Source organism: Porites lutea, chromosome 4 (genome assembly GCF_958299795.1).
Source record: "Porites lutea chromosome 4, jaPorLute2.1, whole genome shotgun sequence".
In the NCBI taxonomy this organism is placed as follows: domain Eukaryota; kingdom Metazoa; phylum Cnidaria; class Anthozoa; order Scleractinia; family Poritidae; genus Porites; species Porites lutea.
Window position 1 is genome coordinate 41,373,354 of NC_133204.1, and position 16,851 is coordinate 41,390,204.

Here is a 16,851-nt window from a genome sequence, read left to right on the forward strand (position 1 = left end):
CTAATTTAGATTAAAAGCGCATCTAAAAAGGTGTGTTTTCAGTTTAGATTTAAAAATATTTAAACTGGGCGAAGACTTGACTTCTAAAGGTAAGGAGTTCCATAAAAAGGGAGCAGCTACTGTAAAAGTTCTAAAACCATAAGACTTAAGGTTCCATTTGTTTTGTTTTAAAAGAAATGCAGAAGACGAACGAAGCTTTCTATTTGGTACATAACGTTGGATCATTTCATCAATGTAGACAGGGGCAAGGCCGTTTAGAGATTTAAATGTCAAAAGAAGAATCTTGAATTGAATGCGTTCATTAACAGGGAGCCAGTGCAGATCCATCAGGATAGGGGTTATGTGGTCGTGTTTCCGTATACCAGTAATAAGGCGCGCAGCGGCGTTTTGAACATACTGAAGCTTTTGTAGGAGATATTTAGGCAAGCCATACGCTAGGGAGTTGCAATAGTCCAGCTTTGAATTAACAATTGGATATTAAATAAAAAAAAGATACGTAACCAGTACTTGTTATACTGTGATGCATGTTTACTGTCGTATTTTGATGATTTCGAAAGTTTTAAACTTACGACTTACACTAGACTTTGTTTTACGGATTATTTTAAAACCGTATTTAATATCCAATTGAGCTACTTAACCCTTCGCCTGCTGTTTTATTCCGGCGTGTTGTGATTGGTCACTCTTTGCAGGCCGTATCCTGATTTATGGTTAGGTATGAGCAAAAAGACAATTAACTTTACTTGACGAATGAACTCGCCTGCTTCAAAAAATGGATTTCGCTCTCTTATGCTAAGTACACAAATAAGAAAGTACTGAATCGTCTCCCTTTTCTCTGATTTTCCTCATGCCTCGACTGACGTGTACAGAACTGAATAGATTAGCTCAAATTTTGATCAAAACAGGAACATAATAGTATCATTAACTGGCTGCAGAAAATTTTGGGGTTATCATTAAAACTTGCTTCTGAACTGGACGATTTCGTCATTTTTCCTTCGTTCAAATCTTTAAAGATTGGACGGTGCTGGCTCTTTTGTTCTCTAGGAAAGCGCATATAAATCATCATCAAGATCAACGTAACCAACTCTCTTAAGTTTATACTCATTATCCCTTTCTCTGAATAATTAGCATTAAGTTATAGCTAGTTATGCGACGAGATCCCTGTCTCGGTTGCCCAGAGGTCCCCTAGTCCGAACTCACCTTTACTAGGTCCAGTTATCAACCCGTTTTTACATCCAACTAAACATCCCCAATCCTAAGTCATTCTTCCCCCTAAACTGGTCCCAACCCCCACTAGCGTAACAACTATCTCAGACACAAAAGAAACATATTAAGAATCTCCACCGCTGCAAACACATTGAACGTATCCCGAAACGTCACTTTACCCAAAAGGAGGATATTCGCCCAACAGAGCTTCTGGAAGACCGGCCCATAACACTGTTATTTGTGTTATTTAACAATTATTCGCCGAAGGCGAAGTTAATGATATTGTTGAATAATCCCCGAGACGAAGTCGAGGGGATTATTTAACAATATTAACTGGGCCTGAGGTGAATAATTGTTTTAGTATACACACACGAAGTGATCTCAACAGAATCAGAAAGGAAACCATGAAAAAACGATTAGTTTGATTCACGGGTGAATTCATGCGTGAACATGTAGCCGCGTAAAACAGCAGATGCACAACAGTTGGATCTTTACTGTATTTTAAAACATGGCAAATCATAGTTTTAATTTTTTTGTAAGCTTAGTAGCACGTGCTTCGTAGCACGTCTCAGTAATAAATATCAAAGTTTTATAACGTTATTATAGATAGCAAAAAATGTAGGTAACAAAACTATGAACGCTTTGATTGTATTGGTCTGTTCACGAACTTAAATAACAGTTTCTTTTCCACTTTGTTTCACTAGAGTTCACATGTCATTTTTTTGAAATTCTTTAACTTTGTCCACAAAATGGTTGATTTGTTTAGTACCACAGTACTTCCTGTGGAAATTACAAGTTTAGTACTTCTTTGACAATGTTCCGTTGGGAGTTGTATTTCAATTTGACATCCTTTAGGCTCATAAGGGCATCTTCTATTTCATCTATGGTACTGCTCATACTTGCTGTTGTATTCTTCAGGAGGTTTTCGATTTCATTTGTAAATGCAGTGAGCCACAATTCCGATTCATTGTGTTGAATACACAGCTTGACAGAGCCTTCCCGCCTGCAGTTGATGATCCTTTGTCGCACTTTGCAGTTTTGGCATCTCACTGACTCGCCCGACTCATCCCCAATTCGTTTTTTGCAAAGTTGGCATGCACTAAAAACGCTTAAACTGACAACATATTTTAGCTTAGTTGTGGTTTCCTCACTGTAAGTTGTATTCCTGTTGGAGCTAAGGAATTTTGATCCTTGATAATACCGTAGTGTGAGGTTTTGAAAGTAATAGGCCTTGTTGCTTTTTAGTTGTGTAAATAACGGTTCCCATATGTGGAGTTCCATTGTGCCCGTTTCGTCGTCCAATATGCAGTCTTCTTTGACAGATAAAGCTTGACTGAATTTGGTTTCTCTCTTGTTTGGCTCCTGGGCTCCCATTGACAGAGTTGCATGGACGTTGACTTTCTGATTGGGCGACATTTCTTTCAGTTCTCGTAAAGAGACATCAGACGCTTCCTGTGATCTTGATTCGGAACGTTCTGACTTGAGAAAATTTGGTACATAGGAGAATGGTACATCAGCATTTGCACACTGCGAAACATAGGATTGCTGGTTGAAAAGCCAGTCGTTGCTTTCATCATCCGGTATAAGAAGGTTCTTTAACAAGACGGGAGACTTGGTTTCTTGGAAGTGCTTGATCTTGGGTTGTTCTGTTTTGTCAAATCCACAGGGAGCCCACACAATCTGTTTGTGTAGCCGATTGTTATTTTATAGTAAACGTACTGGATTTACCGTTTGCTTCACCTATAGCGATATATCGCTAACTATGTATATAAATCGATGATAGATAAACGTTGAATTACCTTACCTGTGGTATATAGTCGTCGTTTTACCTCAAAAGCGGTTTTTTGAGCGATTTTGAAGGAGTTTGACTTCGCCGTTGACTGTTAGGAACAGTCAACGGCGAAACGTGGTCAAATCCAACTACTCTTTGCACTTTAGTCGGTGAAACTTGCAGGTGAAAGTCAAACCAATCATGTCTGGACCTTGCAGCGGTTTTGACGGGGGATATGTTTTGGATGTACCCACATTTGTTTACTAAACGAAAGAAAAGCAAACAAATTCAGGATGCATGATCATCAATGCGCTTACAGTGACAGCAACAATAACCCTATTATCATCACTATAGTTAACACAATAACACATGCTATGCTATCTTAGCATAGTTTGCTTGAACATTTGTCAAGTGTCTTGAGCTAAAAAAGGTTTTCCATCTTTGCCCACACTTTTCCATCATATCAAAGATATAAGCGCTTTCATAAGGAACATCAACTTGAATAAAATTTTACAACTTACCCCTAAACTGCTTTCTTGCTGACATCATGAACTCTAATTTTTTAAAGTAACAATAACGTGTTAGCAACTCAGTTTACAAATAAGCCCATCTTTCAGTTACACATGAAATAAGCACCACAGTGAGAATCACCTCAGAAAGTTATAATATTTTTATACAAGTGGAAACCTGATTTGCAGATTCATGTAAATTGATGTCTACAGACTCAGACTTTTGAAATATGGCAAAAAAACAGCCATCCGGATAACTATACAATACTTCTTGAAAGGATAAGAAACGCCTTACAGAAACACACAAATCATCAATATAGATCCAACCGCTCCCACTTTTTAAGGCAACAGGGTTACGTAGAATTTGAGGGGTTTTGCCCACATTGCGCGGCGTTATAATCTGCCGCGGAGTCAACCTCGCTTCTTAGCTCGGTTGCCTCGTTGGCAATAATGGATAATACGTCATCGCACGGGATAATCAATATTACATGACTGTGAATAGTATTCAGGAAATCATTATCTAAATCAGTAAATCTGGATGAATTTTTTATTATCAGTAAAACCTGCTTGTTAGGACGATTTCGCCATTTTTGTTTCGAGCAGAATTATGCGCCAATCAATTCTTAACTTTATCATTTACTCTTTCCCCCTGCAATTGCAACCTGATGCACCCTGGGCTTTCAAGCCGATCTTGAGAGTGTTCAAAAAAGAGCCCTCGTGTATCTCCGCTGGGGCTTCTTGTAATCGACTGTATGAGTGTGAGAGTGTCCATCATGAATTAACAAATAACCAAACAACTCAGTTTCCAAAATGAATTATTTGTTAACAATCCATCCAATAAGATTTACGGTTTTTTACCTAAAAAGTGCAACAGGCCAACTTATAATTTAAGAATTTTTTAGCTTACTAGGATATTTTTAGATTAGTAAAATTGTGTGGAGAGAAGGGACTTTAACACACACTTCTTGGGGGTGGGGAGTCCAATCTTTACCAATTGAAGGTTGACTCAGGGTACCCCAACTGCCTATTTTACCAGGAGTCGCTTCTTGGCTGTTATAATGAAGGGATTTTGCAATTTTAGACACCCAAGGAATAATAGATACTGTGAGTTTCAACAACTGCACTTGATGCACGTCAATTACTCTTTGCCATATTATTGTAGAGAACAGAATTACTGGCTTGGATAATTTTTCACCGCTGTTCGTGGATTTCTCAAACGATTTTTAGGTTGGTGTCTGGACAAATAAAAGCAGGAATGGAATTTCTTCACTCTCTCTGGAGTCCATTTCGCGGTAAGCATCTCCTTTATGATTTGAAAAGTTACCAGAACGTACAGTAATACTAGTGGTGGCAATACGTCTAGTGATGCTTTCTTTATGCTCCTAATAATAATATTATCATAATAATAATTGTGTCATCATACCCTGGTTTTCAGCAGCCCTTATTTATTGCTAAACTTGGCTGATGCAGCACCTCAACTGTCCGATTTGACATGTGTGATTAGTAATCAGACCGGCCAAATCGGACAGTTGGACAGCCAATGAAAATCGAGCATCAAATGTTGCTAGCCAATTAGCATTAAGGTTTAACAAATTAGTCCTCTTTGCTAGCAAATCATAGCCAAGAAAAAGTGAGCAAGTTTTTCAACTTCGGTTTGTCACATTGTTTAAAAAAGTTCGTGCATCAAAGACAGGATAGATTCTCCATATGTTGTAAGCCAGGTTTTGTTTTAGAAGCTGTAAGCTGCTGCGTTGTTCTTTGTTCCTTTGTCGTGTTTCACTCAGGATGACTGAGTATTGGCCGCTCATTGTTTGCAGTCGTTCGCCGCGACTTACATCACAAGTGACTACATCGTGCAGGGACACAAACGATAATACTTTATCATTAAGGTTACGTTTTGGTCAGTGTATCTTAACTTTCTTGAAATATTATTGCAGCGGATTCTGAGAACGAGACAGTAAGATATCTGATCACTGTTGCCACAGGAAGCCTAAAGGGAGCTGGAACAAATGGATCAGTGTCTCTAGTTATTAAAGGTACGAAACAGAAAAACGAATTATTGTTTTAGGCATTGAAACGTACTGTTTGTTAAAAAAAAAAAAAAAAAAAAAACCGCTTATAACCAATAAAGACAACGATGTTGGTATTGTCCTTAACAAATATTCGCGTTAAGAATGAAACGATTATGTCAGCTATAAAAACCAAGGTGCTAAGTCCCATATTAAACAAGTGATCAGCAGTTATATTTCCATCATAATCAATAGACGCAATCATCATGTGTTGAGTACCGCTTTTTCCTTGGTGTGCTGAAGACCATGTTCCATATACTACTAAAGAAATTTCGCGGGAAATTGCTATTTCTACGCCCGATCAGTGTAGCACTATCGCGTAAGTGACTTACTTCTGCCAAAAATTAAGAGCGGCTCTGCGTAAATATCAACTAGACGTGGAAATAGTAAAAAAATGACCTGGCTTCAAACTCAGCCAGAATAAAGCCCTATGGGCCCTACTTACAAAAGGAGGTCTAAACTGGGCAAAAATCATGCAAAATTAGAGTCATATTCAGTAACTCGTGCATTTTAAAATAAAGGTGGCTACTAAAATATAATGACACTTCGTATGTTTACTATCTTTCCTCTATCATTTTAACTGAATAGTTCGCGATTTGATCAACAAGAGATTTTTAAAGAAATTTTCAATGTTGTTGACTCAAAATCGCTTAATTAATCAACCGTCAAAATTTAGCACTTTTTTACGAGCTAAAAAAGCGGATTGGTACATGGCTTTGAACACCAAGGCTTGTTTAGTCTGAAAAACAGGGGCACCCAACGAGAATATAGTTCAAAACCACTTAAACATAGCATTTTTAAACGTGTTTTAGTATTTAAACGGTGGATATGGGCATATTTTTATCCCTATAAATTTTTCATCTGTTCGGATTTCCTAGCTGAAAGTCTAGTGATCCGAAAATTATAGGGATCAAAACTTACCTGTTCGAAAATTTCAGCCAGAAAAAAGGCTTCCGAAAATGTTAGGTGACCTTTTTAGGGTAAAAATCTGTTGAAAATGGGCAATTTTACCTTTTTTTAGATGTTCGAAAATCCTAGGAGAGGCAGGCAAGCAAGAAATTTTACAACAAATGTTCCGAAAATTCTAGATCTCAAATCGTCTTCCGAACAGACATTTTTCCGAAAATTGTCGTTGGGTGCCCCTGGAAAAAGCATTCTTTTTTCTTCGAATTAGCGAAATAAAATTTTTGGGTAAATGAAATCACGAGCGCTGACAAAGCGAAGCAAATGTAAATATTACATTGAAAACGGGCGAAAAAACGGGACCTCTGACCGAAGCACCGACCAAATGCGAATCACGGTAGGCGCCAAACCTTTAATTATTCGGTTGCTTCTCGAACTCTGACAACATTGGTCCGAAATGTGTATAGATTTTTTAAAATAGAAGTGAGTGTCAAGAAGTCCACAAAGCGGTAACAAATACAACAAAAGTCACGAGTAATCTGTTCCGTTTTCTGACTTTTATGCAGCTATTTATGCGATTTAACGAATTAACAGTTTTTACTGAATCCACCGATACCTACCTGAGACTGTGTTAGTTTAAGAGTCCATAGAACTTCTTCAGAAGATTCCTCGGAAAGACCTCCAGAAGGAAACGAATGAAGAATTTGAACTTATAACTGTAACAATTTCACTTGCCGCCATGGCAATGAACGAAAACAACTGTCGAACTGCCACAGGCAAACCAGCTTTCAGTGCTGAGTCATTTAAAGCATGTCACGTCACGTAATTCTGCCCCGCGCATTTGGGAAGAAGGAAAGAAATTCTTCCATGCTGTGGGCTAAAACATTTATGAAATAAAACTAGCTTTGGACTGTATCTTTTGTAACTAGTTAAAGAAAAGAATAACTTTTTCCCTTGTTTTTGCTCGAGGGGCGCTGTGCACTTCTTTTATTTTATCTGCTGTTTATAATGATTGTGTTTCAAGTTCAGAACGTGCATCTGTAGCTAGCAATTGGTTTGTTCAAATTACCGAATGCTGTAGAAAGGATATCAAAGGGCACCAAAGCAGTGGCGGATCCAGGGGGAGGGTCCGGGGAGATCTGATACTTGTTTGCCACTAAAATCCTGACAACGATAGGATTGTATATCACTGTTTAACTGGCTGAATCTTTTAATGAAACGCGTGTTGTATTTTGTCACTAAATTAAATTCTAGGGATATTCAAAAATGTGATTGTCTTTGGGTACCATCCTATTATATTTTCGCCTCCGCTCGCAAAGCAGTATTTCCCGCGCCAACGGCGACTGGCTTTCACAGATTGAGAAACTCGTAGTCGTCTCTGCCTTCTCAGTGACTAGTGGGAGGGGGTGTGGGGGAAAAGTAATTTGCCACAAAAAAGTTCAACAGTCATTTCCTAACCAAAATTTGGACCCCCACGGAAAAATTCCTGGATCTTCCCCTGCAAAGATGTTACTCTGAGTTAGGAGCCAATCAAGGCTTATACTGGCGCTTGCAAGTAAATCAATTTTTTTCGAGTTAAGAGGTTCACTTGTGGGACGAAAGACAGTATAATTTTATTTGACCTTTTCATTTATGTAATATGAAAATTGTGCCTGATCATGTGTATCCTAGAGGAACAAGATACATTTGTTGCGAGCCTTTTATAATCATTCGGTTTCCTGTGGTTCGGTGGTTCCTTGTGTTGAAACATCCCGACTAAAAGCCAACAACAGGGAATGAGCTCTACAGAAGCCAATGATTAATTAAAGGTTTGGCGCCTACCGTAATTCGCATTTGGTTGTGCTTCGGTCAGAGGTCACGTTTTTGGCCTGTTTTTAGTGTAACATTTACATTTGCTTCGCTTTGTCAGCGCTCTTGATTTCATTTACCCAAAAATTTTATTTCGCTAATTTGAAGAAAAAAGAATGTTCTTTCGGGCTAAACAAGCCTTGGTGTTCAAACCCATGTACCAATCCTCATTTTAGTTCGTGAAAAAAGTGCTAAATTTTGACGGTTGATTAAGCGATTTTCAGTCAGCAACTTTAAAAATTTCTTTAAAAATCTCTTGTCGACCAAATCGCAAACTAATCAGATAAAATTATAGAGGAAAGATAGTAAAAATATGAAGTGTCATTATATTTTAGTAGCCAACTTTATTTTAAAATATACGAGCCACTGAATATGACTCTAATTTTGCATAATTTTTGCCCGTTTTAGGCCTCGGGAAGAAAAAAAATCGTTCACAAAATATTATTCACTCGATCGTACTTAAACCAACGATTTTGTAAGTAGAGCGCATAGGGCTTTATTCTGGCTGAGTTTGAGGCCAGGTCATTTTTGGACTATTTCCACGTCTAGTTGATATTTACGCGGAGCCTTTCTTAAATTCTACTTGTTTAATTTATGTGGGCAAGGGAATAAAACTAGAAAAAGACAAATTGGCTCATTTCAGTCTTTTGATAAAACAAGTCAACAAATCTCTTATTACACCTGCACTTATAATTAAAAAAAAGGAGCATTTTTTTACCACTACTACTACGCTATTGCCTGATAATTTAAAACTTTTTGTGTTACTAAAAGGCACAAACGGTGAAACAGAGTCGCTGGAATTGGACAAAGAGTCTCGCTTGTCTTACGATGACTTTGCAGTCACAAATGAGGAAACAAATTCACCGGAACAGCACATATTATTTGTGGCTAGGAGAAGCATGAGAAGAGAAGTTAAAACAGAAGGTAACTTGAAAAGCTGAAGACAATAAATTTCTAATTGAACTTTCGAAATTAAATTTACTCAGTAACCTGTATAAAAATAGTCGAAAACCAGTGGGTATTTTCATATACCGTGATGCATGTTTAAAATACAAACATTGACATCACTTCCGGTTGCAAAAAGCATTGACCCGCTCTTTCCCTGATGGATCTCGTAAGATGACCGCTGACTATCTTTCGGTTTCTTAAAAATGATGAATGAATGAATGAATGAATGAACGAACGAACGAACGAACGAACGAACGAACGAACGAAGGAGCGAAGGAACTAAGGAATGAATGGGTGGATGGATGGATGGACGAACGAACGAACGAACGAACGAACGAACGAAGGAGCGAAGGAACGAAGGAATGAATGAATGAATGGGTGGATGGATGGATGAATGAATGAATGAATAAAAAGTTGTGAATAGTGAATAGTGAATAGTAGAATATCTTTATTTCGCCTTACTCTCCAAAGGGAGGTATCGGTATAGTTACAATAAAGGTTTTAATATCTGTTACTATAACAACATATTTATTAAAGCAAAACCGCAAAAAAAAAAAAAACAATAACAACAAAATTACAACATACTCATATGATTTTATCTGTACTTCTAAAACACTAAGCCGCTACTCACCTTAGAATTCCCCCGGATTAATACCGGCTTGACACAAACGCCCATGTTTTTTTCTTTTATTAAAACGTAAAAGTCATTACGGGACAAAGTGACATTACTGAAGTGATCTGATTAGAACACCCAGAACATATTTCGATCTTCAAGAAATGTGTTTTAATTTGACATATTTTACTGATGTAGGAAATGTTCTTGTCGCTGAGGGTGGCGGTTTCAAATCCATAAAATGGATTATCTCGTCTCAATTGCGTCGCCTAACTCGCTGGCTTGGCTGGACTTCTGATGAGTTTGTAGCAGGACAAAGAAATTACTACCGTGTGACCGGTAAAGACGTCGGCGATCCTTTATTGGTGGTGTTGAAAAGAGTCGGGGGTTGGTTTGACAACGATTGGTTCGTAGACCGTGTGACGATTAAAGTGGAAGGGGAGGATACCAACTATGACTTCCCATGCAACCGATGGGTGGAGAAGGAGTGTACCGTCTTTGAGGGAACAGGTAGGATGAGTCTTTAACCAAAGGGATATTATATTTTCCCCCAGCCAGTTCAGCAGTCGAAAACACAAGCAAAAACTTTGCCGACCCTTATTGTCTTTACCCACGTAGGAGTACACAATATAGTACCAGTACTTTCGTAATGGTACTTGCTCTACGCTGGATTAGAATCCCGACCTGTACATGTCTAGGGAGGATTTTCATTATTCGCTCCCGTAATTTTGGCCGAAAAAGCCTTTTTGAAGCTCGTCTAGCCGTTTTCTGTCCGGTTCGCTGTTTGGCCAAAAAGAATCAAAACTGCTCCGAACGCAGATTTTATGTCGAGCACTACGTTTTCTTCTGTTTCTGATACTAAATTAAATAACAGCTTCCGAAATTCAAGCAGGCATAGAAAGAAAATTTCGAAATGGTTTTTGGGTTTAAAAAGTGACACAGCAGTCTCAACTTTTAGTTTTAACGCTCTGACTCTATCCCGCTTTATGTTATGCCGGCATCAGAACTTTTTCGAATCCTTCGAATTCCTTTCTTTCAATTTTGTCTTTGATGACGTTAGATATATTCTTTATCAGCTAAACTGCCTACAGATGAACAGCATGACAAAGTGAAGGCTCAAAGAGAAGAAGAGCTTAAACACAGGCGTCTACTGTACGAATGGGGGCAGAACGATGCGTACTCAGATTTGCCGGGCTTCGTGAAAGCTGAAGCTGCTGATGAACTACCAAAAGACGTGCAGTTTACTGATGACGCTGCGAACAGCTTGACTGACGCTGTGAGAAATACTTTACTTCATCTGGGGCTTGAGAGTCTACTAGACAACTTTTTCGACTGGAAGGACTTTAATGACTACCGTCAGGTATTTGAACTTTTGTGCTACTAATTTGCCAGGAAGTGCTAGCGCTAAGTAAACTTCGTTACTATAATCAAAGCGGAGCTCTACGCGCGCGCAAAGCGGGGACGAGCGGACGCCCATAGCTAACAAAATTTGGTTACCTTTCCATCCAAGAAATTTGGCAGTCACGTGACCATACGTCCACCCGCCCGCCCGTCCGTGCGCACCACAGAGAAAAACAATGTGAAATGAGAGATGGATAGAAACCTTGATATTAATAGCGTAGTTTTTGTACAAAATAAAAACTGCTATCCAAAGAGGCCCTATATGACAAACTAAATTGAATAGATATAATACTGATAATTAAGTACCAATAAAAATAGCTATAAAAAGTTATATAAAAGCCTTAAAAATTTAATTACTAGAAAAATCATAAAAATCTTAAAATCTAAATCTGATTAAAAAATACACAACCATACAAAAAAAGGCCTTTTTCGTACATTCTAACTTTACAGACAGGAGTCTAAGTTCACCACTGCTCCTTGTGCTTCTGGGCAACACATCCTCGTTATAGTTAAAATAGTGCATAAAAAGCTGTGGACAACGGTTGCTTAAACATTTCTTAATTAGATTGAGTACATGGCTATCACGCCTTTTCTCCAGAGTTACGTAACATAAGAAATTTAGCGCTTTTTTCGTTGCTCCCCAGACGCATAACGATACGTGCTGCGCGCCTCTGCAACTTCTCCAATTTATAAGCGTTAACACTCCCGCAGCAGCTCCACACAGTGTTGCAGTAATCAAGAATAGGGAGATTAAAAGACGTATAAACGGTACCTGCCGTTTACATGTTTATATTTTTCTAATTCGCCCTAACATAAGATTGCTAATCTCTTGCTAACCCTACCGATCAAGTAATCAACGTGCGCATTCCAGGTAAGCGAAGCATCGAGAACAATCCCAAGATATTTATAATCAGAAGCCTAATAAACTGCTTTTCCATCAATGACGATGACGTATTTCACGTTTAATCTGGCCAGTTCTCCAAGGGCAATTGTCAAGTCCACGAACTCGTTTTTGGATAAATGGGCGCATAAGCATAAGAACGTACGCACGCGCAGAATGTCATATTTGACTCTTTTCTCGATACCAGTTTTCCTCAACCCAATGATAAACAAGATGGCGGACGAAGCGTCGGCCATATTGCTTTTGATATGTTTGCATGAGGTCTGGGTCAAAATGACCTATGATCGGTCTACGGCCTTGTGTTTATGCCTGTGCTTATGTCGACCCCGTTTTCACTAGTCAAAGGTGCGACATAAGCATAAGCACAAGCACAAGAAGAACGAACTCGTCCGTTTTTCTTGTGCTTCTGCTTCTGCTTCTGTCGACCAAGTTTTCACTTGCTTACACCTGTGCCTGTGCTTATGCTTATGCCTTATGCTTATGCGCTAGTGAAACCAGGCTTTAAACCTGGACCAAGCATTCTCTACTCACACGTTGTTGATGATTCTTAGGTCATCACAGAACTTGAATGGGTCGTACTTTGCATAATTCCTGAAACATTTAACTTCAGGTGGCACCTTCATCCAATTCAATTTTCGTATGCAATAAGCAAATTGATGATCTTAGCACCCCAGACTCCTTAATGTTATGAGGAGCATTCGTAGCGATCATATCCAAAAGTGTCTGAGAATCCTGAGTAATTCGTGTTGGCTGATGTACAAACTGAGTAAGATTTTCCGACCTCAGCAGTACAGAGTCCGTTTAAAAGCTGTTTACATTCCATCGATGTATTGTTTCGTTTTGCCAACAAATCAGAGTTCAAATCGCCTAAAATAATCACTTCCTTGCCCCTAACTGCAGCTTGTTGTAGACCATTTCCAAATGTAGACATGAAATCTTTAACAGCGTGATTTGAGGTTGTAGGTGGCCTGTAGAACACCCCAACCAAAAAACTATGAAATTTCGGCAGACACACTTCAATCCAAAACGACTCGTTCGTTGGCGATTCGAGGTCGGGTCTACGCAACACTTTCACATCAATTCTTGCGTAAACCAGGAGACCACCTCCCCTACTGCCTCTGTCAAGACGAAAGAGTTGATAACCGGATATTTCAAGCTCCGAATCAGATATTTCTTCGTTGGCCACGTTTCTGAGAATGTCAACAACTGAAAACTTGATTTCACTTCAGAGATAATGAGACGCAATTCTTCAATTTTGCCAGAAATACTAGCTAATACTCCTGATATTCTGATGAGCGATCTTAAACTCCTTGACAGCCACTTTGCTGTAGAAATAGTCCGTTATTAATGCTGCCCTAACTTGCTGATCCACTTTGATCCGCACAGCAGTGGCACAGACACTACACAACTTCGCAGATTCGAGCTCTGGGCCAAAACACTTTAAATGGTACCATTTCAAACAGCCTGAACACTCAGCGAAGGACTGTTTACTTCTTAAACCTTTAGAGCAAGCAGCGCAAGTTATTGTTTTCACCGGTCCGGGGTTTAAGGCAATGTGATTACAAAGAAGCAGAGCATTAAATTTTACTAAGGCAAGTTCATGCGCTGAAGTAATCACACAACGAAATAACCTCCTCGGTGCTGACGCCATTGATTCTGAAGTAGGTTTCGGTCTTGTGTAACTTTCGCTACTTACTACTGGTCTAGCAAGCTGGCTGGCAACTTGCAGTTCAGAAGCTTTTCTCGCCAGACGCCGGTGATCTTTGCTCAGCGGATATTGCAAAAGTTGAGTGACTGCGATGAATACGAAGAGAGCATGGGCGATTTTTACCGGGGCGTGCGAAACTAGTCCACGCCGCTGCAACATGACATTTCACATCCATGTTGTATTCATTTGACAGCTGTCAAAGCATGTACATTGTATCTGCTGACCAGTATCGCATGACCGTATCGCGGGCTCAGTTGTCGACCCATCGAAGCTACGTGTTTTTTGAAGTTTACCGCTGACAAGTTTCTAGCTTTCAACTGATCGCAGGCTCAAATGTAATAGGACTCTTTGTTGATAAAGAAATGTTTTTTGTCATTAACGGGAGCTTCACCTTTAGCTGCGCCTAATTAATTACTTTTCGCCAACGGCGAAGTTCATATTGTTAAATAATCCCAATACGAAGTCGAAGGGATTTTTCAACAACTTCGCCTGAGGTGGATAATTGTTTTAGTGTGTACCGGCGAAGTGATCTCAACAGAATCAGAAAGGTAACAATAGGGTAACCACGGACAAAATATCAAAATATCATTACATCAATGTCATGTGTACATACATCCCTGTGATATTGAATACATCCATGTCATGTGCAATAAAAGATGTTCGGTGCAACGTTATACTAAGCACAAGATGTTCGATAAAACTAAAAGAAGTAGGATAAAACTAAAAAGGCGAAGAAGCCAACGTGATACAAGTATAAAAAGATGTTCGATAACACAAAAGATATTCGTTAAAACTAAAAGATGTGCGATGAAACTAACCAAGATGAGGAAGCGGAAATGAGAGATCAAATGGCTTTGGAGAGAAAGCCTGGGGACAAAATGATTATTGACTAGATGGCGGATTTCTAGCGATGGGGTAGAAGAAATAAAATGTAAGGTGCAGCGATTTGACTTCCTTATATCGAGGAATTTTTTGTTTCCCTGGGTAACTTAATCACAAGTGCACAAAGACAAATGGCCGGGGATAGAAAGAAGTAGCTGGCACAATGGTAGAAGTAGCCGCCGTAGCGGTTCTTTGGCTTCAACTAGCTTGTCTTGGAATCTGAAATTGCGCATTCACTTCATCAGCGATTGACTCAAATTCATCTCTGCTGCTTTCGTCATTGAATTGTTTCCTCTTTGATTTGATCTGGTCTGAAGATTTATGACCGCGTTTATAACGTTCCGCACAAAGTCTCGGACAGACCTGCGATCCGCAGCCCGCAGGACGATCCGCCATGTTTAGATGGAGAATGACAGGCAACAAAGCGCCGGAAAACTGCTGCATGGGTAAACATCATTTCTGGTTAAGAGCTAAGTCATTTCCGCTTCCTCATCTTTTAGTGGTAATCATTTCGTTAAAACTAAAAGATGTGCAATCAAACTAACAGAGGAAGCGGGAATGATTACCACGAAAAGATGAGGAAGCGGAAATGATCTGGCTCTTAACGGGAAATGATGTCATCTTTTATTGCACATAACATGGATGCATTTAGTATGCAGGGATGTATGTACACACGACATTGATTTTAATTAATGATATTTCCATATTTTATCCGTAAAAACGCGCCATACCAATCGCGACGATCAAAACCGCTCACAATTCTCTGATAAAATGAAACTAAGCAATGATCGTTATAAATTATGTTAAATTTACGCGAGGAAAACATGTGTACTTACTTGCATATGAAGAAAGTGTCATAGATTTTGACAAATTCACGATGTAACAAAAACTTGATCGTAAAAAGTACCGCGATGGAGTCGCGCCGTGATTTTCGATCTCTTCGCCGACGATCACTCAACCGAAACAAGTACCTCCCTGCTTTGTCGCTGGCCTCAACCATCAAGTCGGTGGTATATATCGTTTGTTTACTTGTCGATTTTTTCCTGTTCACGCCTGGCTTTGATTGAGATTGTGAAACTGGTTTTTCACCTCGCTCTGGGGTGCTTACCATTTGACAGAAAAATCCGGTGTTTACCGTAGAAATGCCACATCCGCTACGGTTTGAAACCAAAAAAGGGCGAATTTATGTAGAGTGAGTCTGGAACCGGGAAGGAACCGAGAAATTGGTTAATGGTAAGCAACATTCCGTTTGGTTCGTACCAACCGGAATGAAAGGACTACCTCAAAACGTACTCCTCAATTTTCGGTTGGAATTTCCGAAACGTGGTCTTACCATTACCTTCCATCCGGAATTTCCGAAATTTTCTGTCAAATGGTAAGCACCCCTGGTCTAATGACAGCACGTGACGCAAAAAATGTCACATGAACCCCAGTGGAGTGGGGTTCCGAAAATAGGGAGATTAAGATAATATAAAATAAGCGACTTTATTTAACGCCCTCAAAAAATAAATTAAGAAATACAATGAAATGAAATAAAAACTACGATAGGTTACTATTTACAAGAAAAATATTTACAATTATAGCTTTTTACAATAAAAGTGTTTACAATACAAATTTTAAGGTATCTGCACCGGCAAATTTTGCTCATTTTTGCATCATTTTTAGTGGTTATTTTATGGATAATATCTACATGTCACTACATTGACAGTATTCCCCAGTTCTTGAGGAACTAGAATATATCAAAATAAACTATGTTATGTCACCCAAAAGGTGTTAATTTAATTACCTCCTAGGGTGGCACGGAAAGAGAAAAATCAAAATTTCAGAAGAATCCTTAGAGTTATTGTTAAAAAAGAAATGTTACACAAATAAGGACTTAAGATAGAATAATTCTGTGTTCGACCATGACACAGCTCCAATTAATCCACCCTCTAGGGTACAATTTGCAATTTTGTAATTTGATCCACATTTTGACATCAATAATTCAGCTGTACGGCAATTCTAACCTTTGGTCAAACACACATCTGTTCATTGACGTGCTCTTTGTGTATTTGCCAAATTTCACGAAGAAATAATGATCTATTCCTCCAAAAAA

The 16,851-nt window shown here is 39.0% G+C and overlaps 2 protein-coding genes across 2 annotated transcripts in view; one reads left to right on the plus strand and one right to left on the minus strand.

Annotated features, from left to right (window-relative positions):
- Nucleotides 1-1,775: 1,775 nt before the first annotated feature.
- On the minus strand, nucleotides 1,776-3,520 carry LOC140934687 (uncharacterized). The gene is made up of 3 exons (XM_073384269.1): nucleotides 3,496-3,520; nucleotides 3,095-3,237; nucleotides 1,776-2,838 (listed from the first exon to the last, which is right to left on the minus strand). The coding sequence occupies exons 1-3, from the start codon at nucleotides 3,518-3,520 to the stop codon at nucleotides 1,993-1,995; spliced, it is 1,014 nt and encodes a 337-aa protein (XP_073240370.1). The 3' UTR covers nucleotides 1,776-1,992.
- Nucleotides 3,521-4,738: 1,218 nt separating this feature from the next.
- LOC140934688 (allene oxide synthase-lipoxygenase protein-like) overlaps nucleotides 4,739-16,851 on the plus strand; it is a 28,696-nt gene continuing 16,583 nt past the window's right edge. Inside the window, exons 1-5 of the mRNA XM_073384270.1 lie at nucleotides 4,739-4,775; nucleotides 5,421-5,519; nucleotides 9,075-9,112; nucleotides 10,152-10,374; nucleotides 10,941-11,224. Of these exons, the coding sequence (XP_073240371.1) occupies nucleotides 4,739-4,775; nucleotides 5,421-5,519; nucleotides 9,075-9,112; nucleotides 10,152-10,374; nucleotides 10,941-11,224 (681 nt within the window). The remainder of the gene's footprint in view (nucleotides 4,776-5,420; nucleotides 5,520-9,074; nucleotides 9,113-10,151; nucleotides 10,375-10,940; nucleotides 11,225-16,851) is intronic.

Coding starts and splice junctions, on each gene's coding strand:
- LOC140934687 (XM_073384269.1), bottom strand. CDS start 3,520: ATGTCAGCAAGAAAGCAGTTTAGGG. Junction 3,238..3,495: donor AGCAAGAAAGCAGTTTAGGG/GTAAGTTGTAAA, acceptor TCTTTCGTTTAG/TAAACAAATGTGGGTACATC. Junction 2,839..3,094: donor ACCACGTTTCGCCGTTGACT/GTTCCTAACAGT, acceptor GAACAACCCAAG/ATCAAGCACTTCCAAGAAAC.